Consider the following 26,955-nt stretch of genomic DNA (forward strand, 5'->3'; position numbering starts at 1 on the left):
CGCCCTACCCCCACCCCAATCCTTGGGGCAGTCAGGCTCTCCAGCTAAGAATGGACAGACATTAGAAATATCCCCCACTCTACCATTTCAGCTGCTCTCACTCCTAAAACCAAACAAAAAACTTTTATTTTCACGGCCCCATCCCAGCAGAGGCGCCTGTGGAGACCGCAGCAGGGACCCGGTTTCCTGGGAACCAGCATGCAGCCGTGTGCGGAAGGGCACTGGGCAGCGGCTGCGCATGGTGTTGGCAACCAGCGCTGTCCTCCCTGGCCTCCTCCCCGTCACATGGGGGTCACTTCTGCCCTGCCTCACCCAGCTCGTTGAGGACGCAAAGCCTCGGGCTCCACGTGCTCACAGTTAGAAAGGGTCTGCCGGCACCAGTCACACTCACCACTCGCCATGTCTGCAGAATGAATGGAAGAATGAGTGCTCGCCTACTTCACGGTCATGGTGGGGCAATGTAATCGCAGATGTGGAAACATTGAGAACTGTAAGCAAGAGCCATCTTTTTAGATGGTCCAGGGCCGATGACATGACGGAGGAAAGAGGTGGGGCTGGGAGCCCAGAGGGAAAGTGATGACTGAGACAGAGGCAGGCAAATTCTATGACCTGGGGCTCCCTCCCTCCCGAAGAGTCCTGGCATCAGTGAGGCTGAGCTGTGCCTGACCCCGGAAGCCACCTGTGCCAGGCTTCTAGAACCAACAGGCAGTTCTGAGCCCTGCACATGCACCATGGAGAGAATACATGGTGAGCCAGCCAGGGCCCAGGAGAGCCCAGCAGGATCCCCACAACAGACCTCCCACTGCCGTTTCCACCATGACCCTGTCAGGCTCCCAGGGGGGTCCCTGGCACAAGCCTCTCTTTTCAAGGAGACTGAAGGATGAACTCCATCCATCACCACCAGAGCCCCCGTGCTGAGCATTTGTCACATCCGGCACCAGGGTGGACAGGAGCTGGCACTGAATACCAAGTGGCTCCTGCTGCCTGGAGCCCTCTCTCAGCCTCGCCTCTCGGATACTCCCCACCTGCCCACCTGCTCTAGGCAGACACTCCACCTGGGATGGTCCCATGATGCTCCTATTGTGCACAGGCTGTGATGTGCCCCTCCAGGGATTCGGAATGAGGCAGCCAGGACCAGTGGGTTGTAAAAGGTTTGTTTAATGTCTCAGCGCTCTGAGAAGAAACTCCTGCCGGATGGAGCAAGGAGTGGGACAGCCCTGCCGCAACCCTGAGTGCCAGCCTCCATGCTCCCACACCAGGCCCCCAGCAGCCATGACCAGGAACTGGCTAACAGCAGGGCAGGGAGACCCCCCCTGCTCCCCAGGACTCCAGGCCCAGTGGGAAGGGCTTCGCAAGATAAGGGGACAGTAAGAACCTAGCCCACATCAGGACCTGAGGCTGCTGAGGTCACTGAACTGACCATGGAAGATATCATCTGACACTGGGGTCCCATGGCCAGGATTTCATGGCGGAAGCCAGAAAAGCCCAAGCCCACCTGCCCCCTAACCCTGGCAGTGCCAGGCGGAGAATCCAGCTGACCAGGAACCAGAGTAGCTGACACCTCACACTTCTGACTCCAAGCTGGAGATCCGTCTCCAGGTGTAAGGTCCCAGGAAGCTGTGGGTCCCACAGGTCACCCTGCTGACCTCTTCCAGCTCCCCACTGTCCCTGTAGCCTGTGCTCAGCCCCAGGGTCCTGCCCCTGTGCCCTGGAAGCCCCCAGGCCCCAGTGAGCCAGGGGCTGGGGCTGGCACAAGGTGGGAGGTGAGGGCAGACAGCCCTCCAGCAAAGCGGCAGGTGGGCATGGGCGTGGAGGCAGGCGTGCTGTCTGTGCGGCCAGGCGGGGACCCCTGCCCACACGCCCTCCTGGCAGGCCTCCCGGTAGGACGGCAGCCGCATCGACTGCGCCTGCGACAAGCGCTCGCAGGCCCGGTGGGCACACCGGGCGGGCAGCGAGCGGGGCCGGGCGAAGGCTTCGGCCAGCGAGATGGGCAGGGAAGCGTGGCGCGGCCGTTGGCCCCGGGTCCACGCCGCGTGCAGCAGGGCCTCCCGCCGGGCCAGCTGCTCAGGCCCGAGCAGCGGCATGTCCTCGGGCTCCGGGGGCTCCGGGAAGAGCCGGAGGAAGGGGTGCCCGGACCGGTCGGCTCGAGGGAATGAGCTGTAGTGGCAGCGCTCTGGCGACAGGGGGCGCTCCGGGAGCGCGCGTCGCTCGGAGGCCGAGAGGTGCCGCCAGCCGCGCCCAGCCCGCACCGGCCACCGCGCCTCCCAGGCCGGCCGGCCCGACACTCGGGAGACGTCGGACAGGGGCGGCCCGGGCGTTGGAGGGCGGCCCGGGGTCTGCGGGGCCCTGTGCCCTGGTGCGGCGCGGCCCCCGCCCGGCGGCCCCCAGCCCGTGGAACTGGGCTCTGGGGGCGGCCCAGGGGTGGGTGGCCGCGTGCCCGGGCAGGCGGGTGGGGACGGCGCGCGGCGGCCGCCGCCCCAGCTCTCAATGGTGCGCGTGGCGCGGTCCAGGGAGCTGCTGACGCCCGCTGTGGCCACGATGTCGCGAGCCGCCTGCAGCATCTTGAGCACGCTGGCCTGGGCCGAGCCGGCCGTGAGGTCCGGGCTGGGCGGCCGCGCGGGGCTAGCCAGGGTCTGCACACCACTGAAGCAGCTGTAGATGCCCTGGGCGGAAGGGAGGAGACACGCGGTGGGCGGCGAGCTCCTCTCGGAGCCGCCCACCTGCCCGGTCCAATCATCAGCCCAGGAGTCTCTAAGTCCTAGGAAGCCCCAACCGCCTACTGTGCGCCAGGCACTGTGCTCCTGGGATTTACAGAGGAGCTATCTGAGGCTCCAAGGGGTTAACTCTTCCTAAAGTCACACAGCTTGTAAATGGCAGTGAGGATTCGAACCGGGTCAGCCTGGCTCCAGAGTCGCGCCCTGCCTGTTGGAGAAGGGCTCTGCTTCTCCTCTGCTGTGTGATGCTGGCAGGCCATGCCACCTCTCGGGACCTCAGTTTTCACATCTGTAAATGGGGCCATGGCCAGCTCTGACTTATCTGGGTTGGTGCCCCTCAAGCTGGGGCCTGTCTAGGGCAGGGTGGGCACATACCCTGCTGAAGGCCAGCAGGAAGTCCAGGCGGGACGTGTTGGGCACCGAGTGGCGCAGCTTCCAGTAGACCAGGTGCTCCCAGGCGAAGACCAGCAGCGCCAGCCCCATGGCCACGAGCAGCATGTAGAAGACGCCGGCCATGTTGTCGATGTCCAGCTTGCTGCTCATCACCTCGTTCTTCTCGTTCTGGCAGATCCCTGAGAGCCACACTGTCTCCAGCTTCTGTGTCTCCCCTGGGGGCACACCTGCCTCAGGAAGGACCCTCCCCACGCTCACTCAAGCCGGGAGCAAGAAGGGGTCTGGGGCCAGGGTGCCACCCCCTTGTAGGACCACACAGGGTCCCGCCTGGCAGGGGCAGGATTGGAGGGTAGGGGGTGTCAGTGAGCAGGGAGAAAGGAAAGCAGAGTGGGGGCCGGGGTGGGCAATGCCAGCCTTCCACATGCCCGCCCCCCACATGCCCACTAAAAGCTTGTAAGTGAAGATTTAATGTACATTTTATTATTATTTGTCAAACTCTTATTGATCACCCACATGCCAGGCAGGGAGCTGGGCACACAGAGACAAAGGCCTAGGCCCCAAGGAGACCGTAAGCACCTCCGTTGTTACCACTCTCGTTATTCTCTGGTACTGATGGAAGATCAGGCATTTATCTGACAGGGTTGGAACTCTAGACTCAAAGCTCTCTCTGGGATTTTGGGGCAGGCTCAGCTGGACTGCTGACACATGTGAGCCCCTGGTCCCAAGGCAAGCTGGCCCTGGCTCTGGGACTAGGCGGGCCCTTGGCGCTACCCCAGGTCATCTCAAGATGGACGTGGTGGAGGGGAGGAGTCTTGGGGAAAAAGAAAGTTCTGCCACCCCCAACCCCTACCATATGGCCTGAGTGCCTTCCTGCCCTTCAGGAACTCCCCAATTCAATTCCCCCTCCCTCCCGGCAAGCCCATCCCTTCCCCGGGTCTCTGTCCAGTCATTCCTAATACCCTCCCACACTACTGCCCCAACCTCTTACCCCCAGAGACCTCTCCCTGCCCACAGGCCCTGGGGACACAGGGAACGGTAGTGGAGATGCTGACCAGCCATCAGGCAGCTGTCCCAACCTTGGGCTCCACAGCCCACCCTGGACCCACCTCAGTCCCCCAGCAGCAGCAGCACCCACCGTCCCCCAGGAACTGCAGGAGTGCCAGGTCGATGGCCCGCTTCCAGTGGGAGTCCTTCTGCATGGCAATGCCATAGCCAGTGGTGGCGAAGACCTTGCCAGAGCCGATGGTGACCAGCTTGCAGCCCTCGTCCTTGCCCGCCATGTAGTTGAGGACAGCAGCGTCATAGATGAAGGCATCCAGCTTCCTGGGGACAGGCCAAGCCCTCAGGCCAGGGATCACGTGAGGTGGGGACACCAAACCTGGGGCCTGACAGGGGTCTGGGCCACATGAGCCCGCTGGGCACCGCCTAGGAGGGCTGGATAGGAGGGCTCTGGTTCCCTTGGGTCCTGGATGCAGAGAAGACCCCCACATAGCTTAGGGACCCTACCTACCCTCCTCCTCAGAGAGGTCAGGGGACTCTCAGCCCCCAGAGGATATACCCTCTCTGCCCAGACCTTCCAGGCCCCTAAGACCCTAAAAAGGTCACAATCACCACCCCAGGCCAAGGTTGAACCCTGGTTAACACAACAGCTGCTTCTCTGGGCCACATGGTGGGCATCCACTTTTGCTTCAAGCTCTACTCTGCCCCGAGACCTCCTCACCCCCTCCCCAGGAGTCCTGCAGGACAGCCCAGCCTCACTGTCCCCACCTTGGGTCTCTCAGGAAGGAACAGAGCTGAGGCAGGTCACTGGGGACACGTGGGTAGACAGTCAGAGGGGAGGTGCAGGGCTGAGGACCCACCCCATCTTGAGGCTGGTGAGTGCATCCTCCACTGAGCGCTGGTTGAACTTGACCATGTGAGTGTGCATGTCGCGGTAATTGCTGCGGATGTTCCGCTCGGTGCTGCCATTGGGCACTGTGCCGAAGCGGAATGGGGGGTACTGATCTTGAGGCCTCTGGAACTGCGGGCAGTGGGCAGCCACCATTTGTAACCCTTCCTCCAACTTCCAGACACCAACAACCCCCCGACCCCAGCCCAAGCCCAGCCCCTAGTCTGCACTTGCATAGTGAGAGCAGAATGGTCCTAGAGACGCTCTAGGCCATGCCTGTGTTACAAATGGGGAAACTGAGGCTGGGACAGGGAGAGAGTTACCCAAGGGCACTCAGTCAGTGGACCCGAGCCATCTCTCCCCTAGGCCCCCAGCACCCTCCTCACCAGGCTCCCCAGCTTCTTCCTGCTCCCACCTCCAGTTCAAATTCCTCTGACTCAGACCATCCTGTGTCCCACCCAAGGCCTGCCCCTGCCCTTGGTAGCCCCCCACCCTCCACCAGCCATGGCTCCAGAACCTTCTTGTCACTGAGGCCAGACACAGTGTCAATGTACTGCTCCTGGATCATGAAAGCGGCCAAGTTGGCGGTGTAGCTGGCGAGGAAGATGACGGCGAAGAAGGCCCAGACCAGGACCATGATCTTGCTGGTGGTGCCCCGGGGATTCTCGATGGGCACTGAGTTGTTGAACACCAGTGCCCACAGCAGCCACACAGACTTGCCGATGGTGAAGGATGGGCCCCCAGACTCTGGGGATGAGAGGATGGACACTGGGCTCCTCTTGCCCAGGACAGAGGGGCTCAGGTCTCAGCCCACCCAACCCCATGGCTCCGGTCTCTATCCTGTCCTGGGTGAGGACCCCAACCCTGACCATCCCCACCCCAGAGCAAGCCACCTCACCTTGTTTCTCTCCCTCATGTATCTGATTGGCCCCTGCACATTGTCCCTTCGGCATTCTCAGAAGGGCCCGTGTGGCCCTGAGCCCATCCCTCTGGGATGTTCCAACCCTGCTCCCTCCTCCCAGGCCCAGGCGAGAGCTTACTCTTGCCACTGGTGAGGTTCTGGTTGTAGCTGACAGGGCTGAAGTACTCGAACATGAAGACAGTTACGGCCACCACGGTGAGGCACATGACAAACATCATCACCCAAACAGAGGGGCTGTAGGGCTCTGGGAACAGAGGGAGGCGGCTCAGAGGCACCAGGGGGCTGCCTGACAAGTGCTGAATTCCTACTCAGGTCAGAGACCAGCACCACTTCCCATGCTGGCCCGACTCCTCCAATTCCCCAGGGAGCTTCTCCCCTTGTTCCGCTGTCGGAGCCTGCTAGGCACGTCCTGAAGCCAGCCTGCCTTCCTGGATTTCCTTCCCACAAGATGGCGCCCCGACTTAGCTCACTCTCCTCCATCCCCCACCCTTACCCGACACCCAGGCTCAGAAGGGACATCGACTTCACCTCTTCCCTCTCCATTCCACTCACCTATAGCTCCGGCCTCTGGTCAACCACCCAGACACCCAAGGCTGTGCTGGCCCTCAGGGGCCCACCCCAAACTCCCCATCTCCACCCATGCGCCATACATCCACCTCATGGGCCCCTCTGACCCCAGAGCCATCCCTGCCCACCCGAGCCGCACCCAGGAAGGCCGAGGGGGAGACGGTGCCGTTGCTGCGAGCCACCATCACGCTGATGCCCGTCTCCACGAAGGGCACGGAGAAGTCCACGATCTCGGAGCGCTCTTCGTTGATGGTGAGGGAGCCGATGGCCATGTCTGCCCGCTTGTAGTACACCTGGGGACCGTGGGGGCCAGGACCTGATTGGAGGAGGGGCTCCCACAGGCTGCAGCACTCTCCCCAGTCTCCTTCCAGGCCCCCTTCCAGCACCCACTGGCTGAGTCAGTTCTTCCCATCTGGGGTCCTCAGAGCTCCACTTTCATTCTGACCACCCCAGGGTCATCAGTGGTGACAGGCTCAGTCTCCCCTGCCAGCTGGGAGAGCCTTAGGCCGGGCCCGGGCCCCACCCTGACTGATCCCCAGCACAGGAGAAAACACCTAAGGGACACGTGGAGGAGGCTGAGGGATGCGTGGGGCCTGGGGCAGCAGGCAGCGGGCAGGGTGGGCTCGGGCGGACCTCAGGGCAGGCCTACCTCCCCGATCATGCCGTTCCAGACGCCGCGCACTCTCTTGCCATGCTTGCCGTTGGTCACCAGGTACAGGTCGTAGGAGAACTTGACCACCCTGGCCAGCTTCTTGAGAATGTCGATGCAGAAGCCCTTACAGCAAAGCTTGGTGTAGGGGGCTGCGTCACCACTGCTGCCACCAGGAGACCACCAGGACTCAGAGCCAGCAGCTCCTCCCAGCCCAGCCTCACCCCCCATACCCAAGCATAAGACACACCCCACGCCTGCCATCCCATGGCAGCATGGCTCACACCGGACCTCCCGTGTGTTCTCGCAAACCTTAAGGTGTGGTTGCTCTGCCTGCGGCAGGGCACAGTGTTGGGTACACAGCTGCCCGAGCCAGGGTCAGGGCTCTCCACAATGACAAAGGGCCGCTCTTCTAGCGTGGCCACTGTCAGGTGCCGGCTGTCCACCACGGGCTGCAGGGAGGCACTGTAGCGAGGCCACACCGGGTACTTCATGTGGAGGACACCATGGTCCCAGCGCCCCACCTGCAGAGGGTGACCAGCTTCAGCCTGGGACCTCCAGCCCTACTACCCCCACCCTCTAGGTGGGGCCTCTGGGTGGGGCCTGCCAGGGCCAAGAATCCCTAGGGATGCTTGGGGCAGGACAGAGCAGGACTTGGGATGAGAGCATGTGGAGAACAGGAGAGTCAGGGCAAGGGGCTGGGCATGGGCCAGAAGGGAGGGCTCCCTGCAGCCTCCTCCTGGCCTCTGTCCCTGCACTTTCCAGTCTAGCCTGCACACTGCTGCTGGCCCACGGCATCTTCCTAAAGCCCAGACGGAGCCTGCCTCACCACACTCATTCCCCCGACCTGAGTGTGAAGGCCTTAGCTCAGCACTCAAGGCCCTTCACACTCAGTTCCAACTTACCCCCATCACCCTACCCTTCTTCCTCAGTCTCCACACCCCCAAACACATCACTTAAAAGTACCCCAAACCGTCCTGCTCCTCCGTCTATACTAGGCTAGTATCCCTTCCTGGAGGGCTCCTACTCAGCCCTCCACAGCCCAGCCCAAATGTCCCAATTTCTGTGAAGCCTTCCCCCGCCTTGCCTCCTTTTCAGGCAAACTAATTTCTGCTCCTCCTCTCTACTCTCATAACGCATTGCACACATCTTTCCTCAAGCACTAATCTCCCCAAATTCTATTTGTTTACGCTTCCGTCTGGCCAGCACAGCCATGGGTTACTCCTCCAGGGGCAGGACTATGTGATAAAAGTGCTTAATAAGTTCTGATGTGGAGAGAGGCCAGGGTGGTAAGGGAGCCCAGAGCAGAGGTGCCTCACCTCCCCCTGGGGGGACCTGGAAGGCCCCCCTTCAGTGGAGATGTTTCAGCTGAGACGTGAAGGATGAGGAGCTGGATAAGGGACAGAAGGGACTGTCTGCTCAGCTGTGGGACAAGAGGGGCTGGGGACAAAATGAGAGGAAACAGAGGGTCCCTGGGCTCACCCCCTTCTCACCATCTCCCAGAGGCGGTGCCGATTGAGGGCAATCACAACCATGGTGGGCTGGGCCAGGTACCCACCAGGGCTGAAAGAGAAGTCTCGGCCCTCCCAGGTGACATTCAGTAGGTGCCTGTGAAGGGGGGAGAAGGCAGGGTGTCCCCTTAGCCCAGCCTGCAGCCCTGCCCAGGACCAGACGCCCCTCCCACCACTGCTGCCTCACCACCCACAACGGGAAATGTTTACCATGAACTTATCGCTCTGTGTTTCCTTGTATTTGCCCCCCATCTTCACCACACACACAAACACGCGCGCGCGCGCGCGCACGAAAACTAAGGCCCAGAGAGGTGAGGTAACTCGGCCCCAGGCACACAGCTAGTGGGAGGTGTGGCCACCCAGCCCAAGCTCACTGCCACCCAGGTCCCCTAAAGCATCCTCGTCCCCACCCCCACACCGCCACTCCCATGCTCTGGGCTGGTGCCCACCTGTAGAAGGCCTCCCGGGCAGGGCTGAGAGGCCCGGGGTGCCCGCGGCAGTCCCCAGCCGGGGCAGGCAGGGCGCGGTGCTGGCGCTGGTAGCCGTGGGCGCCCAGGGCCAGGATGGCCACGCCGTCGCGGACCTTCTGGCGCAGGCTGAGGCGCCAGCTCTCGGTGACGACGCTGATGAGGCCCACGGGGAAGGAGGCGGGGGGCGCGTCGGTGCTGCCCAGCGCCAGGTTGGGCACCAGCCACACGTGCCCGGGTCCCACCAGGCCGGCCTGAGCCGCCTCCGCGAAGAGCACCTCGGCCTCCTCGCGCGAGCAGTAGGCCACCAGCACCGGGGCGTCGAGCTGGCGCAGCAGGCGCTGGGTGCGCGCGCGCGGCCCGCCCGGGCCCAGCTCCAGCGTGAGCACGTCCAGCAGCCGCCAGCCCAGGTAGCTGGCGTCGGCGACGGCGCGCACGCCCTCGAGGAAAAGCGCGTGGCCCGGGTGCAGGCTGGTGATCACCGCGAACGCGCTCCAGTGGTACTCCTCCAGCACCTTGAACAGCACCTGCAGCTGCTGCTCCAGGGACACGCCCAGCTGCAGGAAGGCGGAGCCCGGCTCCTGGGGGCGGGGCCGGGGGCGGGGCCTGAGCCTGGGCGGGGATCGCCCCGCCCCGCGCCCCCGCCCCAACTTCTGCTCCCGCCTCAGCCCCCAGACGCCCTTGTGTCCCGGGAGCCCCCGTGCCGCCACACCTCCCTCCCGCCCCCGTCGTGGTTCCTAACCCCTGCCGCCCATTAGAATCACCCATTAGGAGAGCTTTTTAAACTACCCATGTCGGGCCTCCACCCGACCAACGCTAGGCCGCAGACCAGCAGCATCAGCGTCACCCAGGAGCTTACTGGACATGCAGATTCTCGGGCGCATCGCAGACCTACTGGATGAGAATCTCTGGGGATGGCGCTCAGGAATCTGCATTTCAACAAGCTCTTCAGGTGATTCTTGAGCCCACTAGTTTGGCGCTGCCCCAGACCAAATGAATCGGAATCTCAGGGACTGGAAGTTGGGCGTCTGTAGTTTTCTAAAGCACGGTGAGGGTGGAGAACCACCTGCTGAGAGCTAGTGCTGGGCCCAAAGATAACTGAGAAAGCACTATCCTGCACGGAGCCCTGGGGATGAGAAAGTTCCCCCCTCTCCACCGCCTCCGCCACCACAAATGCCCAGGGCACCGCCAGCCCGAGCCGGGGCTAGCGCAGTCCCCTCCTAACTGTGGGCTCCCTGCTGCCACTGCAGCCCCTCCAAGATTTCACCACACTGCCACGGTCCCAACCTTCTTAAAAAGCAAATCCGGGAAAACTCTACAGGACAAGTAACCCGGTTCCTTCAACAAACTGCAAGAAAACGAGAGAGATGAAGGAGGAGGAGCCTAGAGACGGACTTGGAAGCCATGTCAGCCAATTGCCATGTGGGAACCTAATTTGGCTCCTGATTCAAGCAAACTTAAAAATAGACATTTATGAGGCAATGGGGAAAACTTGAACACTGGCCAGATATTTGATAACATTGAGGAATTTTTATTATTTTTTAGATGTGATGATGTATGGTAGTTTTATTATTTTTTTAAGCCCTATCTGCTAAAGATACGTACTGAAATACTTATGGATGGATAATAGGATGTCTGAGCTTCACTTCAAAATAATGTAGAAGAGGCGGAAGTGGGCGGGGTAAGAATGGGGCAGGGTCAGCCAGGAGTGGATGGGGGTCATGGGCTCATTATACTTTTCTACTTTTGTGCAGGCTCAAAATTCTCCATAATACAAAATAATCATAAAAGAAAGGCAAATCAGATCAGTCTCCCCTCAACACCTTCTTTGGCTCCCACTTACTTAGGGTAAAACCCAAATGTCTTCCCACGTGGTCAGGACCCCACCTCCCTCTCCAAGTTTCTCTCTGTTCCTCAAAACTCCGAGCTCCTTCCCACCGTGAGGTGTCCACACCGCCTGCTCCCTCTTCCTGGAACACTCTCTCCCACTCCACGCCCACATGCCTTACCAATTCCCCCCATCCTCCAGGTCTCAGCTTCGATATCATTTCTTAAGAAACCTTCTCTGACCAACTCCCTACCCAAATAGGGGGGCCTGTTAGACTCCCTCGTGGCATCCTGTATTTTTCCTTCAGAACACTATCCCAGCTATGACTGCAGAAGAATGTGTGTTTAGAACTTTCTTCCCACAGGATGCAAACTCTTCGAGGGCACACCTCCCGTATGCCTCCAACAGTGACCCACCTCGGGATGCTCTCCCCCCCAGGTTAACCACATCAGATCCCATGCCCAGCCTGGCCCTCTGCCCCTAGGACTGGAGACTGACCAAGGAAGGCCAGAGAAGCAGAGAGAAGGTGGGCCAGGGCTGCCCGCCACAGCCAGAGGTGGGCTTGCCACCTGCCCACTCCTCCTCAAAACACAAACATGAAAGCAGCCCAGAAAGTTACCTTCTAGAACATGGGAACATCATTCCAACTGCCTTCTCCTCCCTCACCCATGTCACACCCTCAGCACCCCCCTCCCTGCCAGTCCCCCCCAATCTCAGCTTCCCAGGACCTAAGTCTCTCCCTGGCCCCGACTCAGCCCCACTCCCCTAGCCCCAGCCTGGCTCCAGGCCCAAGGGACAAGGAGACAGGAGTTTGGACAGGCACCTTAGGGGTGAGGACCACAGCAGAGCCCCCACTGATGCTGAGGATGGGCACGTGGGTCTGGGAGGAGATGAAGTCGAGGATCTGGGCCACAGCCTCGGTGCCCACGTTGTCCTCAAAGACGATGCCATGGACGTGGGCAGCACCCAGGAGCCTGCAGATCTGGGTGAGGAGGCTGCTGGGGTTGGTGTTGTTGACCCCCACGGTGAGTGGCTGGATCTCCAGGGGCAGGTCCAGGAAGCTCTGGGGGGTGAGGCGGATACGGGCCTGGGCCTGCGGCAGCCCCGAGCTGCTAAACACCATGGCCACTGTCACAGTCTGCTCACCCTGCCCTGGGCCCGGCCCGGCCCAGGCACCGAGGAGTGAGGTGAGCAGCAGGGCTGGTCCCAGGGCCCCACCCATGTCCACTGGAGGGTCCTATGGAGAGACCAGGATAGGCACAGGGAGGGAGACAGAGGCATGGAGAAAAAGGATAGACAGACAGGAGGTGAAGGTCAGAGTCAAAGGGACACACATCCAGAGGATGAAAGAGAAGAGAGGAAAACCTCCCTCCATAAAGAGAGGCAGGGAGAGAAGGAGACAGACAGACACAGACAGACAAAGAGAAAGGACAGAGAGGTTAGCTGAGCATCCCAAGGGCAGCCCAGAGGGGCAGGAGCTGGGAAGACATGAGCCACAGTTGGAGCTCATCGCTTCCACTCTGCTGTCAAATAGCATGCTTGGCTAGAAAGGCCAGACCTCTGGAAACTCGTCCACCTGGGTCCTGCCCTAAGAAGGTACACTGAAAATGCTAGTCTAGTGTCCAAGTGCATGCATCTGAGACAGACAGACCTGAGAGCAAGTCCCAGTTCTGCCATTTACTAGCTGTGTGATCTCCGGGAAGTTGCTTAGCCTCCCTGAGCCACATTTTCTTTCCTGCAATAATCACAGGATCTATCTCACAGCAGTGTGAGGGCTACTCACTGTTCTCAGCATCCTTATCCCATTAGTGACAACCCCTCAGCCACACGAAGGAAGACAGCTCTTGTAACATACATCCTCCTTCTCCATCCCAAACTGAATCTAACATCCCTAAGGGCCCTGCTCTGCTTAGCCTTGCCTGGCACAGAGCCCTTGCTCCTGGGCACTGGACATCCCTTCCCCCCACCCCGTGGCCTCAGTTATTAGCAGCTCTTCCACAGCAGGGATGTGACACCACTGACTCGTGCAGGGCTCGGGGTCACCTGAAACCCCGAGGTATCTTACACATGAGCTGCCTCCCCAGGCCATCGCTGGTGCACGGGATCTTTTTAACCCAACCCAAGGGCCAGATGTGCGTCCTTGCTAAATAAACATCATTACTCTGGATTGGGATCTACAACCAAGCCGGTGAGGATCATCTGAAACGTGAGTGGTGCCCATTGCTGTAGCTCTCCCTCCCTGCCGGCCATTGGCCACAGCTTTGCCACCCTCTCCAGCTTCATCACATCCCCAACAAAACTTCTGAACACAGGAGAGCCAAAGGGTGACCAGGGTGGGCCTGGTTTAATTTCAGGCTGAGAAGACAGGACTTTGGGCAGGGGAGGGAATACTGTACTCATTTTGGTGACCTTGAAATCTCCCCATGTGTATGGTTTCTTAGTACACTGACTTAGAATGTCAGCCCGGAGACGTGTGAGTCTGGGATTGGAACCTAAGCCACGCCATGCCACACCACACCTCAGCTACCACCACTCAAGGATTTCAAGTTACACCTGCAAAGGGCCCTGTCGTGCTGGCTCCTCCCTTTGCAGGGCCTTTCTGTGCTCAGCTCTGCCCACACCTCCAGTCTCTGTAGGTTCCCTGCCTTCTGGGAAGCTCCAAGCCTCGCCCACTGCTGCCCCCCAGCTCTGAGCTCCAGATCTGCGCTGTCCACGCAGCCACCAGTCACATGTGACTATGAGATTTGAAATGTGGCGCAAACTGAGGTATGCTGTAAGTCTAACATACACACTGGATATTAAAGTCTTAGTATGAAAAAAAGAAAATATCTCACTAAAGCGGGCTATTAAATTAATGATTGATGAACACCAGGACCCCAAAAAGGCCCCAGGGAGGGTGGCAGTGGTCAGTCCTCCGGGACACCCAGCATCACCTCCACGTGCTTAGGACTCTTTTCTTCTCCCATTCTCCCCCAGTCTCAGGCAGGCTCCTGCCCACGGACGTGCACACACACGCACACACATTCACACCCCAGACATTGATGGATCCCCCGCCTCCCGGGCCAGGAGCCTTGGTCCCAGGAGTCGGCTCCACCCACCAGCCGCGCGGCTTCCCGGGAGCGGAGGGACCCGGGCTGCTCATCTCCTCTGGATCCACTGTCCCTCGGGGGAGAGGCCTCTGCTTTGCCGTCGGGTTTCCCTCCCTCCCCTTTGCCGAACTAAAACCCGAAGCAAGGCGTCGGGGGAGACCGCCGCTCCATCTTGCCCCTACTGGCGCGGGCACCGAGGTCCTCTCCGCTCCCTGCGGATTCCGCCCGGGGCCCCCGGGGGCGCCCCGCCCCCTCCCCTCGGCAGGCATCTCTTACACTCGGGCTGTGAAGTTCGGGGTATTTTTAGGCCGGCGATAAATAATTCATAGGGAACGTGGCATCAGGCTCCCCCAGGGGGAGGAGGGGGCGCGAGCGGCGAGAGCCACCGTCACCCGCGGCTCAAGGACACTCGCGATGCGGCGGCGGCGGCAGCTGCGGCGACTCCGGGCGCTGGGACCCGCGCCACGCCTCCTGGCGGCCAAACTGGGCACCACGCACTCGGCGCCCCCCGCCTGGCAGCTACCTCTTCGGGCGTCTCCGACTACTAGGCCCCCATCCCCACTCCCCCAAGCTGAGCCGCCACCCCAAGCCCCGCAGGTGGTGGGGGGGAGACCCGAGCTCGCCTGACAGGCGGGGCTGTGGTCGGGGTACCAGTCCAGACTTGCCTCAGGACCTGGGGTGAACCCAGGAGCCCAGTTTCCGGCCTACCCGTCTCCCTCACGCTCCTATTCAAATTTCTAGAACTGAGTTTAGGAGCAGGCTTGAAACCATCTGGCGCAGCCAGAAACCAGACGGGCTCCGAGATACAGCAGAGCAGCCCCAAAAAAGTTCTTTTCCTCGATTTCCCCGTTGCCCGGGTCAGGGACCAAGCCAGGGCAGTGCCACTATCGGAGGGTTGGGGGACCGAGCCAGAAGTCCCGCTGGGTGAGTAGGCCTAGGAACTAGGGAGGACCAGTGGGGTGAGCGTCAGGGCCCGGCGGGAATTCCCACTTCCTTACCCAGCAGGACCTTTGGACGGGCCGTGGGACGCATCCTTGGGGATTTTTGGGCTGCTAGGTGCCTGCGCCTTTGCATGTCCCTGGCCCTGCCCGCCTAGGCCTAGGCACGAACCGCCTTCCACAGCAGGAGGCTCGGGGCTTCCCTTCCCCGCCGTCGGGGATCCTGGTCGAAGCCCCGGGGGAACAGAGCAACCCGCCAGGGCCCAGCGCACCGGGGCTCACGGCTCTCCCAGGGCCCTCTTCGCCCAGTCTTCCTTTCGCGTCCTCGGAGCCTGGGTCCGCGGGGCGCGGGGTCAGCATTTGGGAAGATCCCACCACCCCGCGAAGCCCAGCTGACTCCCTGAGGTCAGAAAAGGGAGAGTTCTGCCGAGGAGAGGAAGGAGGAGTGCTGGCAGGGGAGGGGACCTGGGGGACTCACAGCAGGTGAAAGGGCGGGGCTGTGAAGGCAGATGCACGCAGTAGGTGTTCAGCAGACCTCTGGGAGTCAGGGGGCCGGGCTCCTGGAGCCATCGACAGCCCCCCCTCGTCCTCTCTGCTCCGTGCCCTTTCCAGCCCGCTTCGCTCTGGCCGAACCTGGCCGCGGCCCCGGCTCCCGACCCCGCTCTCCCCCCAGCGGCTTCCAGCAGCAACAGTTGGGGGGTCCCGCAGCCCAGACTCCCGCGTCCCCGCACCGTACCCTCCCCCGCGGTGCCGCGGCGCCAGGCAAAGAAGGAGCTGGAGAGCTCGGCGACCCGGAGACAACGTCTTGGGCGCCTCGCCCGCGTCCTTCCCTCGCGTCCGCCGCGCCCCTGTGACCTCGGCCTCACCTCCTCGCCTCCTCTCCGCCCGCCCGGGGCCAAACCTCAGGCCCGTCCCCGAGGGTCCCTGTCCCCCAGCCGCCCCCTCCTTGCGCTGCCTGCGCCGGCCAGACTCTCCCTGGTGTCCCGCGTCTGTCTCCGCCGTCCTCGTCCGCGCCAGCGCCCGAGCCCAGCCCCAAGTTGGCGGCGAAGTTGGCGCCCCCGGCTCGCCGCCCGCCACTCACCGGGGGGAAGGGGCGCTGCGCCCGTGCCCAGAGCCCGCGCCGGCCGCCTGCCGCGCAACGCATGTCCCGGCGCCTCGGCTCCGCGCTCTGGCGCGCTCTTTCTTAGCCTGGCGGGCGCCTGAGCCCGGGCGCCGCGGGGCCGGTGCCCGTGGCGCGGCCTGGCGAGCTGGGCTGGGCCCGCCCCCGCGCCCCGCGTTCCTCCCGTGACCCGCTGGGCTCCCGGCTCCGTCCCGTGCTGGGCTGCGCGCCGCGCCACCGGCTCCCGGGGTTCGCCAGCCGGCTGTGGCGGAGCGCAAGGCGCCGACCGCGCGGGCCCGCCCCACCGGGGCCCGCCGCCTCCGCCCCGCCCCGGCCCGGCCCAGCCGGCCCACCCTGCCGCCAGCACCCGCGCTCCTCCAGGCCCCTCCTTGCCGGCCCGCGGGCCAGATGCCTGGGGCCCTTCTCTCCTCTCCAGGACTGTATCCCCAGACCCGACACTCGGGGCCAACTGCGGCCTCGGAGAAAAAAACAGCCTGCCTGGAGCTCTGAGTTCGAGCCCGCACCTCACTAGCTGTGTGACCTGGGGCCAGTTAATTTCGAGGATCCCTCAGTCTACAAAGCGAGGCCAGTATCTTGGGGACTGGCAGAAAAGAAGGTGAACACGCTTTGTAAACTGCAAAGCGCTATGGAGATTGAGGTACTATTATTAAAAGGCTTGTCGATCTGGCTGGAAGGCATTGGGAGCGGATAGAGAGGGGGGACCCACGCTAGATGCCCCAGGCCACAGGGAGGGACTGGGGCAAGCTGCTGCCCAGTTCCCTCACTCCCACTTTTTTCTTTTCTTGTTTTGGTTGTACTGGGGGCTAACCAAGGAGGAGATCAGATGGTGGGGCCAGCAGAGCATGCAGGCTGGGGTCCCAGGGTGCATGTAGTGTAGGCAGAAGGCAGGCAGGCCGCAGCAGCAGGGCCAAGCAGAGAAAGGCACGGTGGGTGCCAGGCCTGGCTGCCAAACCCCTCCAGCCCCCAAGAGGCCTCTGAGCAGGGAGCTGGCTCTGCAGCGCCACCTGGCTACTGGAGGGGAGCTGTGGTGGGAAGGTGACTGGGCCTCAAAAGAAGTCACACATGGAGTGGCGCTCCGTTGCAGGTGTTTTATTTCCAGCATATTCCTGACCTGGGGACCCTCCACAGTCCAGCAGGAGAGAGGTGGGAGGGGTGAAGGTCAGCCTGCACCTCCACCCATCCCTAAGGTTGTCTCCTTGCTGAGAGCTAAACCCACGGTGGCAAGGGCAAACTTCTGACAGGAGTAAGCGCTCAGAGGCCCCTGGAAGAGGCAGCCAAGCCCGATGCCAGGGCGGGCAGACCATGCAGTTGTGGTGCAGAGTCCTGCTCACAGTGACCCAGCCCCTCTCCCCTGCCCAGCACTCCTCCCCTCCCCACCGGGCTGGGATGGGCGCTCAGCGCCCCAGCAGCTGCAGCATCTCCTGAGGATCCAGCAGCTTCTCCCTGGGCTTCCCAGTGCCCTGGCCCCGGGACACCTCCTCAGCATCCAGCTTCTCCCAGTCCAAGAAAGAGACAGGCCGCACGCCTAAAGCAGAGGGAAGAGTCACTGCCTCCACCCCCTCCTCCACCCCAGCCCAGAGCACCCCTTGCCAAACTGTGGAAAGGCCCAGGAGCCACCCACCCACCTCCCAGGGGCTCACAGGGGGCTCAGACCTCGGCTGCTGAGCAGGGCCTCGACGGCCGCATAGCCAGGCCTGGGGCCAGATGGCAGCAGCCCGGCCTTCAGGTCCTGCAGCAGCACCTGGCCGGTGAGGAAGCTGTCAGTCATGGTAGTGGCAATGACGCCTGTGGGCCCTCGCTTCACCCAGCCACTGCAGTAGAGGCCTGGCAGGGGGTAACAAAGGAGTAAGGTAAGAGGTGGGGCTGGACCCCCTGGCAAGCCTGAGCCCCACTACACATGTGTGCGCACACTTCCCCCCGCCCGAGTCCTCCCAGCAGCCCGTCAGCTGGGCCCACTGTGGCAGCTGGCCCATGGCCCTGGGTTCTTCTCGGCCTGTTTTTACCATGCCAGCCCCCCTTACACCTCAGTTTCCCTGTAGACCAGGAGCTCCCTGGGGTAGGAGCTAGGTCTTGCCCAGGGCCTGAGTAAACATTAACTGGATGAATTAATGAGTAGTCAGGTGTGTGGGTATTTAATCAGACTGGAAGCTCCCTGAGGACAGGAGCTACCATTCAATCTCCAGTCCCAGCACTGAGCACAGGGCCTGGCCCAGAGCAGGCCTCAGTAATTGAATGACTTAATAACCAGACATATGCAGGCACATCAGCTAGACTAGGAACTTCCCTCCTAGCTAGGGCCACGAGGAGGGTGGGGACACGGCCTGGCTCAGAGCAGTTTCTCAGTGCATGTCACTGGATAAATGAATGAATGTGAACAGCCCCAGGAGACACTAGCCTCCCCGTCCCCCACCACAGTCTGGTGCCTAGCCTTCTTGCATCCTCTCACCTGGCACATTCACAACCCGGCCCTCCATATTGGGGATAACCCCAAGTTTGGGGTCAAAGGGCACACTGGGGTCAATGGGGCGGCTCTTATACCCAACGCTGCTCAGCACCAGCCCACAAGGGAGGTCCTCCGTGTCTCCAGTGGGCACTGCCCGGGAGGTCTCACCAGCACCCTGTTGGGGAAAGTATGGGCAACACCAGGCTGGGGTGGGGAGACTTGAGAACAGGGGTGTCTTTGGGTAACAGGAGACTCACCTCCAGTCTAGTAACTGCCAGGCGGATGCCTGCTACCTGCCGCCCGTTGGGTGAGGGCAGCACCTGCTGGGGGCTTCGGAAAAAGCGGAGGCCCCAGGTGCGGGAGGCAGAAGCCTGGCGGGCAGCCTCCTCCACCCCTGGCTTCTCTGTGGCCGTTCGAAGCAGCAGTTCTGTCAGCCGCTTCCTCGGCCGTGGGACCTCTGCTGGCAACACAGAACATCTCAGGGCTGTCCCTGGGTTACAGCCCTCTCCCGCACTGCTCTCCCCCAAGCCCTCTCTGACTTAGACCATCCCCTCCCTAGCGAGTTAGGGGGCCAGGCCAGGGCCCCTCACCCTTGATTCTGTCCTGGAGGCCCAAGAAATCCGCAGGGTCCAAAATGGGCCGGGTTCCTGGTAACTGAATCATCTCCCGAAGCTCCTTGGGGGGGTGAGGGTGGGGGGAGGGGAGGAGGTCAGGCCCAAAGCACCGTCCACTCCTGAGCCCACCCCAGGCGGGAGACACCACCACCACCCACCATGGAAGGTACTGGGCCCCAGGGGCCCTGCCTGGCTCCCCCTCTTCCACTCCAAGCAGCAGCCACTCCCAGGGGCTCTGTCCTGCTACACCTCCCAAGGGCAGACCATCTACTTGGGACCCTGGCCCCTCTCCCTCTGGTCCCAGCACCTTAATGGTGAAGGCCACTTGCAGGGGTCCACGTCGGCCCACTATCCACACCGTCTTCACCCGACTCTGCCTCAGTACCCGCAGGGCGGCCTCCGTGATGTCCGTTTTCTGGCATAAAAGGAGGGTTTTAAAGTCATCGTACACTGACAGGGGAAAGGGACTCTCCACTTGGTCGTGTTCCTACCCTGAGCCCTGAGAAGGCCAGCAGCCTGAAACTCCACCACTGCCCACCCCCGTCCCCCCACCGGTGGCCAGATGGAGCACTGTTGCCAATTCTGCAAATGGCTCCAACTAGCAGCAAACCAGGCCTGGCTCTTTCATTCAACAAGTGTTTACCAGGTGCCCGGCACCATGCAAGGGGCAGGGGGTTCAGCGGTGAGCAAAAGAGACATGGTGCCGGCCCTCACTGAGCTCGTGATCTGGTGGAGAAAGAGATACTTGAACCAAATATTCATTAATAAGTATAAAATCACAGTGGTGACAACATGCTTTGCAACAGAAGTAGACAAGTCTATGAGAGGAAGGCATTACAGGGGAATGGACCTATTCAGGGCGGTCCTGGAAGGCTTCCTGGAGTTAGGGACAACTGAGCCAAGAACTAAAAGATGAATATGGGTAAACTGGCAGGAGGTGAGTTGAGGGTGTTCCAAGCAGGGGGAGTGGTATGTGCACACTGAGTCGTTTTTTCTTAAAGGCCTGTGTAGCTGGAGTGCAGATAGCGAAGGGGAAATGGTATGAGATAAAGCTTACAGGCTGCCTCTCAGAAGCCCTCCACCTGGCACCATAGGGAAACCGAAGCACCGAGCTCAGCTTGGAGGGACGAGGCCTGAACCCTGCAGGCAGGGGTGCCCTGTCCTCAATGTGACCCCAACTCCACCCCTCCAGCTTCTGACCTCCCCACTCACCTCCAGGTGCTCAGGCGGGGTCAGCAGGATCCGGGCCACGTCCAGAGCCACGTTGCCCTGCCCCAGAATCACAGCTGTATGGCAGCTCAGGTCCGGCGACAGCTGGAGGGGAGAGGTCTGGATAGGGTCCCCCAACCTCGGCTCCAGGCAGGCTAATCTCAGTCTCATGCCCAGTCCCCAGCATGCCCTCAGGCTCCCCCACACTTGGAAAGTCCACCCTTCCTGAGCCCTCCTCCCCCACTCGGCCCCACCTCTCCCCAGAGGCCTTCCACAGGTGACCTCCCTCAGTCAGCCTAATATCCCACATCTCATCTCACTGGGAGCCTCCCAGGCCTAGACAATGGCTCCCTCTTCCCCCAGCTGTGGTGTCCAAGGGCAGCCCCCAGCCCTGGCTGAGGGCTGGGGAGGAAGAGGCAGTGGGAGTGCTCCCCAAACTCACCTCCTTGTTCTCAGGAAGCCCATTGTACCAGCCCACAAAGGCCCGGGCCGAGAACACACCCGCCAGCTCCTCCCCAGGAATTTCCAGGGCCTGATGGTCCTCTGCCCCGTAGCTCTGAGGAAACACCCGGAGCCCTCAGTGCCAGCTCGGGGCCAGGCAGCCCCGCCATGCTCCCAGAGGCCTCCTTCCAGCTCCGCCTCCGCACCTCCCCCCATGGCCCACGCCCCGTGGGTTGGCTCACTCCTACTGCCTTCCATCCCTCAGCCACCAACCTCCTGCTGCTGCCCTGCCCCAACCCGCTTCCTCCCTGGCCTGGTCACCCCTCTGCGCTCACCAGCACCACGGCGTGGTAGGCCTCCCGCAGCTCCGGCACAGTCACGTCCCTGCCTACCACCACATTGCCATGGAAGGCACAGCGGTCAGAGCGGGCCGTCTGGGTAAAGGTGTTGATGACATTCTGCCAGGCCCCGGAGTGGGAGGGGTTAGAGGGTGGGGCAGCTCCAGGGACCATGCTTGTGCCACCTCCACCCCACAACATCCCCAGCATGGAACCTAGGTGGCATCCACACAGAGGTCCTGGGGTCATTCCATGCAGCCAGGGAGCCTCCCTTCCCTCCTCACCTTGACCAAAGTCTCCAAACCCCTGTCCGTGCCCAGAGAGACCCACCTTCACCTCGGGGTGGTCGGGCGCCACCCCAAAGCGCACCAGGCCAAACGGCACAAGCTGCTTCTCGAAGATGTCCACGTGGGCCCGGGTGTGGTGCTGGGGGGGAAGGTGGCAGCTGGTGGGGCAGAGGGAGAGCCTGGGCCCCTGCGGGTCCTCCCCTTCCCGAGACAGAGCGGTAGAGCTCATCTTAGTGGGCTGAGGACACAAGGAGGCCTTGACCCTCTGCAACGAGTGGGAGAGGCCCCCAACTCCCCGCCTGCCCAGAGCCAGACCAGAGGAATGGGGCAGCACAAGCAGCAAGGCAGCTGCGGTCAGACCTCAAGGACTGCCAGCCCATAGAGACGGTGAGAACTCTGGCCAAGGAAGGAAGGCAGTAGCGCTCTCTCCACTAGAGTTCTATTAGGGGAGCTTCTTCATCTGCTTGGGTCAACCATGACACAGCGGTGGCCTAGAACCCTTCCACACTTCTAGAAATGCCCAGCTAGTCTGAGGACCTGAGAACCACCCTTTGAAATTCATATCTGCCTTAGCTCTAATCTCGAAGATCATCTTGTTGAAAAGGGGACACGCAGGACAGGGAGCTGGGGGCACAGCTGGGGCATGTGCGGGGCAGGGGGAAATGGAAATGGCCCTACTCTTACTCTTAGAAAAAATAGTCTCACTCATACATTGGTCCCGCATTGCCTGCCCTGTGGGTGGCCACAGGACCAACCAACCAGCCACATGACCGGCAAGTCCCAGGATCTGCCTCGGTCTCAGTCTCTTCCTCTGCAACCTGGGACAGACAACACCTCCCTCTCAGGGTGTTGGGAAGCATCCAGGAGGTCAGGACAGTGAGACACTCTGGGCCACAAGCAGGTTTGGAGTCCAGCAGCTGGGACTCCCATGGATGACACTGCCCCGCCTCGCACCCCCATCCTCAGCTCTCGCTGTAATACTCCCCACTCAACGGGACTTGAGCCACAGGAGCTCCTGCCCGCCAGTCGCCCTCACCCCAACAAAGGCTCATGCTCAACTCCTCCTTATCCCCTCTTCCCCTCCACTCCCCTGTCTGTACCCAAGGTCCAGCCCCCTGCCCAGTCATCCATGCTCCTGACTCCTCCCATCCCACACAAGCCACAGAGGGTGCCAAACCACCCGCCTCAAGCCCTACTGATGCTGTACCCAGGAAGCACTCCGGCTTTGGTGTCCACAGTCATGGAAGCCAACCCCAGCCCCACCACTCCCTGGCTGTGCCAAGGGAACCTTCCTTAACTTCTCTGTACAATTGCACATCCCTTCTGGCGAGAGGCTCAAGATTAAATGAGCAAGGCCTGAAGCACTTAGCCCAAGGCCAGACCCACTGTGAGTGTTCAATCAAAAAGCTATCATTACTATTACTGCTGTTGTTGGTGTTGTGTGTCACCGCCTTGCTCACAAACCTTCCCCGGCTGCCCACTGCCATGGGACAAAGTTCAAACTGCTCAGCCCGGAGGTGAATACTCTACATAATCTAACTTTATCTTCCATTCTTTCCTGCTGCAGATCCTCCCCTCCGGGTCACACTGCTCTCTCCAAGGCCATCTCCATAAGGCTAAATCTGCTGACAAATTCCCTTGTTATCTCCCATGGCCAGCCTTATCTTCAGGAACCCTCTCCTCCCTAAGCCTGCAGTTCCCTCTGATCCCACCAGCTGTGCTTTCTCAGTCCCTTTTTCTTCTGTCTGCCCTCTAACAAAAGCATTCTCGGAGGCTCTTCCAGTCTGGGACCCTCCCGTCCTCCTGGGCATACGTTCCTGCGGCAGGTTTCACCCACGCACCACCCCCCCCACCATGACCTCGAATCCCCACGGACTTCCCACTCACTCTCTCCTGCCCAGATCTCCCCAAGCTCCAAACCGGAGACCCCTGGACAACTCACCACAGACACCTCAAACCCCAGCAGATTAAAGCCAATTCCCCCTTCCCCTCAACCTCTCCCCTTCTGCTCCTGTGTTCCCTTCCACCTCATCCACTCGGAGCCCAAGCCAGACCCTGGGGTTCCTCCTTGACTCCCCTCGACCCTGTCCAATCAGACCCCCATCCCCCTCCTCCTCCCACTGCCAGCCCAGCAGCTCCCACTGCTCTCCGGGCCCACCAGCCCTACCTCCCTGCTCCACTGGGAGAGAGAGAGAGCTCCAAATCAAAAGCTGGGTGCTGTCAGTCCCTTGCCTAAAACCCTTCAGTGAAGCCCACCACCTATAGCAGTGTGCACCAGATTCCCCTGGTGTGTTTGTTTAAAATTGTTGATTCCTGGGCCCCAGGCACAGTTTGATTAGGTCTGAGCTAGGCCCAGAAATATGCATTTTAATAAGTACCCCAGAGGACTCTGACGGTGGGATGGGGGATAGACACCTTCAAGAGAAACTGCCTGCATCTGAGCCTGGAGCCTGGTCAAGGGCTTCCAAGCCGCCAGGATCTGGGCCCACCTACCTCCTCAAGCCTCAGCTCTGACCCTTCCACCCTCACTGCATTCTCTCCTTCCTCCCAGGCTTCATCCATGTGGTTCTCATACCTGGGACTCTCTCACCTTCTACCCACCCCCCTGGTAGCTCCTTCTCTCCTTCAGACAGCAACTTGAACATCTCTTCCTCCAGGCTGGGTTAGGTGGCCCTCTCTGTATCCTTCCCCCCAGTTTCTGTGCTTACACTATTGGAGCCCTAGAACACCGTGTAATCCCTCTTCCCCTCCACTCCACAATCCCCCACATTAGACTGTCAGGTCCTTCAGTGTGGGGACCACGTCTGTCCTGCTCACACCCATGTTCCCAGGGCTGAGCCTGTGCCTGGAGCATGTCGGTGTCCAGTAACTGATTACTGAATGGCCTAGCATGGTGCTTAAGAGCGGGCTCTGCCGTCAGACTGCCTGAGCTCAGATCCCAGCGCCCTCCCTGTCCAGGTGGGACCTTGGGCAACCTCACTCAGCCTCATTGTCCTCACCTGTGAAGTAAGAGTCAGGACAGACACCTGCTTCACGGGTTGTCTTGAGGATGCTAAGAGATGCTGTACAGTGCCTGACTCAGCTAAGTGCCACTGCCCCAAACGTGCCACACATGGTCCTACTGTGGGAGCAGAGTCAGTGGCTTGGAACTCCTAGTGGGCAAGGACCAGCTTGTACCTGGCCTCTGTGTCCATCCCCCAGTACCTCCCACAGGCAAAGCACATGCAAGTCCGCCAGCTGAGTGTAGGCCAGAGCCTTTGCCCACAGTGGGGGCACTGAGAATCCTGCCTGAAAGTCCCACTCCCCGGCTCCCCAAATTTCAGGCTCAGCTAACACAGTGCCCCTTACACAAAGCCCTCCAGGACGTCCCCAGCCCCAATGAGATCCCTGGTCTCCGTCCCAGAGCACAGGGCTGTCCTACCATGTAGCAGTTTGCCCATGGATGACTCCCCGCAAGTGGGAGGCCCTCTCCAGAGCCCATGGCCTCCTGCATTACAGCTCACACATATCTTCTCCAGGAAACACTTTCTGACTGACCCCACCTAACTCAGCTCATGCTGGTCACATCATTTAAGTAGCTCTTTCACTTGTGTTGCTTGCAAGGAGGCTTAGGTCACTTTTCAGCAGGGTGACCAACTCATCCTGGTCTCCCCAAGACCCTCCCAGTTTTAACACTGAAAGCTCCATCTCCTGGGCAAACTGGGGTGGTTAGTCACCCTACCTTTTAAGTATCTGCATATGTGTGTGTATAAGTAATATATTCATCCTTTCCCTGTCTCTCCACAGACACTCCAAGGCCCTCAAAAGCAAGGCCACTGTCCCATGTCTTAGTCAGCCCAGGTCTCCCTTTCCCCCTCTGACCCACAGTTCTCCCTCCCTCCTCCCTCCCGCCAAGCTCTGCTGAAAGCTCAATGGCAATCAGCAGCCTTGGGGGCCGGCCCGCCAAGGCCAATACTGTAAGCCTTGAGACCTGGCCTTTGGATTGGGGGATGCGGAGTGGAGAGCAGACTGAAAGAACAGCATAGCATGGGGAGGGCTGGAGCTTTGGTGAGGAGAGCACAGCAAGGTGCCCAAAGTTATAGAAAACCCTGAGAAGAGGGGGTAGCCTCGAGATGCAGGATTTTGGGGACAGAGTGGAGACAAAGGAGACAGAAGGGAAGATGAGGGGCAGCACAAAGTCATCCTCAGGTCCACATAAGTTCCCTGGAGGGCTTGGCTAAGGAGGCATAGCCAACCATCTACCACTGACCATCACCCACGAGGCGAACAAACTTCTCTCACAGCTGAGGGTTTTAGGGACACCTGTCACAGATGTAGGTGACAAAGCATGTGGGAAGTGTCCAGTCTAGATGGGCTGGGAGCCCCTTCCCCATCAGGGATCCAGGAGTGCTTTTAAAACCCAAAGGGGTGGGGCTTGCCCTCAGGATTGGAGCAGCAGGGGAATGGGGAGAGAGGGAACCACATCCAGGAGGATGTGGCTTACCTTTAAGAGGTGTTGGGCCGTGTAGAAGCCAGCTGGGCCACTGCCCACCACACAGATCTGGGGGGTCTGCTCCTGTGTAGAGAACTGCTGGCGGACGCCTGAGGAGGGAGGAGGGGGAGGGTGGTCAGATCAACACTCTCCCCAATCCCAAACCAACCTGATGTCAAACAGAGGATGGGGCTTCCCAAGCTTCACCCTCAACCGCACCCTCCTTCTCTTTCCCTCAAAGCTTTGGCATTTGCAGGGTTCCTTACTTCATCTGAACGCCCGAAAGCTGTGTCTTCATCCAGAACCCCACATCTCACGCATGAACTTACTACACTCTGAAGATGGCCTACTCAACAACCTGTCATCCCTGAAGCTGCCCTGCACAGTACTTCTTCATTTTTCTTATGGGGTTCCCTGCCCATCCAGCTAGAATACCACATCCTTCCAACGGACCCCATATCATCCCAGTCTCACCCCTGTGAAACTCCCCACAAGGATCCCATTTTACGTCTTCCAACCCCCCTCTCCACAGAACCCTATATTGCCCACATAGACCCTTGTCTCATTCCTATAGACATTGTTTCGCCTCAGACTTCCCTCTTGCCCCACACACCTCCATACCACCCCATTCACTCCTCACACCTGTGGACATCATGGTATCCTCTTCTCACCTTTGACCCCTGTGTCACCCTAGGGGCCTCACATCTCACCGCACAGGCTCCCCCATCTGCCCCCGTACACCACCCCCATCTCATCCACAGGAGTGGAGTCTCCAGTCTCCAGTCTCCAGTCTCACCTCTGGTCCCCTCTCTCGCCCCTCTCCAGCCCTGCCCCAGCTCGGCTCCGACCCCTAAACTTAGCGCTTGCAGTCCTCCCCGCGTTCCTATCTAGCCCCAGAGGTGCCTTGCTCCTACTCGCGGTGCAGCCGATGGGAGGCGGCCGGGTCCGAGGCCACGCCGCCCAGTACCACCAGCGCCAGCAGCGCGGAGCCATGGCAGGGACGAGCAACCAACCAGCAGATCTGATCCCGGCGTCTGCCCTGTTCTCCGCGCGCCGCGCTCGCCCC

At 60.8% G+C, this 26,955-nt stretch overlaps 2 protein-coding genes across 5 annotated transcripts; both read right to left on the bottom strand.

The window, feature by feature from the left end:
• Positions 1–924: 924 nt before the first annotated feature.
• GRIN2C (glutamate ionotropic receptor NMDA type subunit 2C) lies at positions 925–16,195 on the bottom strand. Of its 4 annotated transcripts, none has more exons than XM_087441544.1 (13): positions 16,048–16,195; positions 11,763–12,176; positions 9,094–9,692; positions 8,627–8,741; positions 7,446–7,657; positions 7,134–7,299; positions 6,624–6,777; positions 6,036–6,161; positions 5,513–5,742; positions 4,967–5,127; positions 4,243–4,430; positions 3,090–3,286; positions 925–2,663 (listed from the first exon to the last, which is right to left on the bottom strand). In XM_087441544.1, exons 1-13 carry the CDS (start codon positions 16,108–16,110, stop codon positions 1,563–1,565), a joined length of 3,726 nt encoding a protein of 1,241 aa, XP_087297670.1. In that variant the 5' UTR covers positions 16,111–16,195; the 3' UTR covers positions 925–1,562. The 4 variants fall into 4 exon arrangements, with proteins under 4 accessions (XP_087297670.1, XP_087297668.1, XP_087297669.1 ...); XM_087441542.1 differs by having other exon boundaries at positions 928–2,663; positions 3,090–3,322; XM_087441543.1 differs by having other exon boundaries at positions 930–2,663; positions 3,090–3,322; positions 7,134–7,296.
• Positions 16,196–17,160: 965 nt separating this feature from the next.
• Positions 17,161–26,955, bottom strand: FDXR (ferredoxin reductase). Its single transcript, XM_004432727.3, has 12 exons — positions 26,804–26,955; positions 25,902–25,999; positions 21,462–21,557; positions 21,129–21,251; positions 20,795–20,908; positions 20,356–20,457; positions 19,451–19,558; positions 19,120–19,204; positions 18,787–18,986; positions 18,533–18,704; positions 17,740–17,910; positions 17,161–17,611 (listed from the first exon to the last, which is right to left on the bottom strand). The coding sequence occupies exons 1-12, from the start codon at positions 26,880–26,882 to the stop codon at positions 17,481–17,483; spliced, it is 1,479 nt and encodes a 492-aa protein (XP_004432784.1). The 5' UTR covers positions 26,883–26,955; the 3' UTR covers positions 17,161–17,480.

Source organism: Ceratotherium simum, chromosome 16 (genome assembly GCF_057802395.1).
Source record: "Ceratotherium simum simum isolate JZ-2026a chromosome 16, ASM5780239v1, whole genome shotgun sequence".
Classification (NCBI taxonomy): domain Eukaryota; kingdom Metazoa; phylum Chordata; class Mammalia; order Perissodactyla; family Rhinocerotidae; genus Ceratotherium; species Ceratotherium simum.

Bases quoted from the DNA above. Each gene is read 5' to 3' on its own strand.
- GRIN2C (XM_087441542.1), bottom strand. From the start codon at position 16,110: ATGCGTTGCGCGGCAGGCGGCCGGCGCGGGCTCTGGGCACGGGCGCAG. The intron at 9,693-11,762 runs GTGCCTGTCCAA...CCCCGCCCCCAG, and splicing joins CTGTGGTCCTCACCCCTAAG to GAGCCGGGCTCCGCCTTCCT. The intron at 3,323-4,242 runs GTGGGTGCTGCT...GTGTGCCCCCAG, and splicing joins CCTGCAGTTCCTGGGGGACG to GGGAGACACAGAAGCTGGAG.
- FDXR (XM_004432727.3), bottom strand. From the start codon at position 26,882: ATGGCTCCGCGCTGCTGGCGCTGGTGGTACTGGGCGGCGTGGCCTCGG. The intron at 17,911-18,532 runs GTGAGAGGATGC...ACCCCCTGCCAG, and splicing joins CCGGGTTGTGAATGTGCCAG to GCCTCTACTGCAGTGGCTGG. The intron at 17,612-17,739 runs GTCTGAGCCCCC...CCTCTGCTTTAG, and splicing joins GGCCCTGCTCAGCAGCCGAG to GCGTGCGGCCTGTCTCTTTC.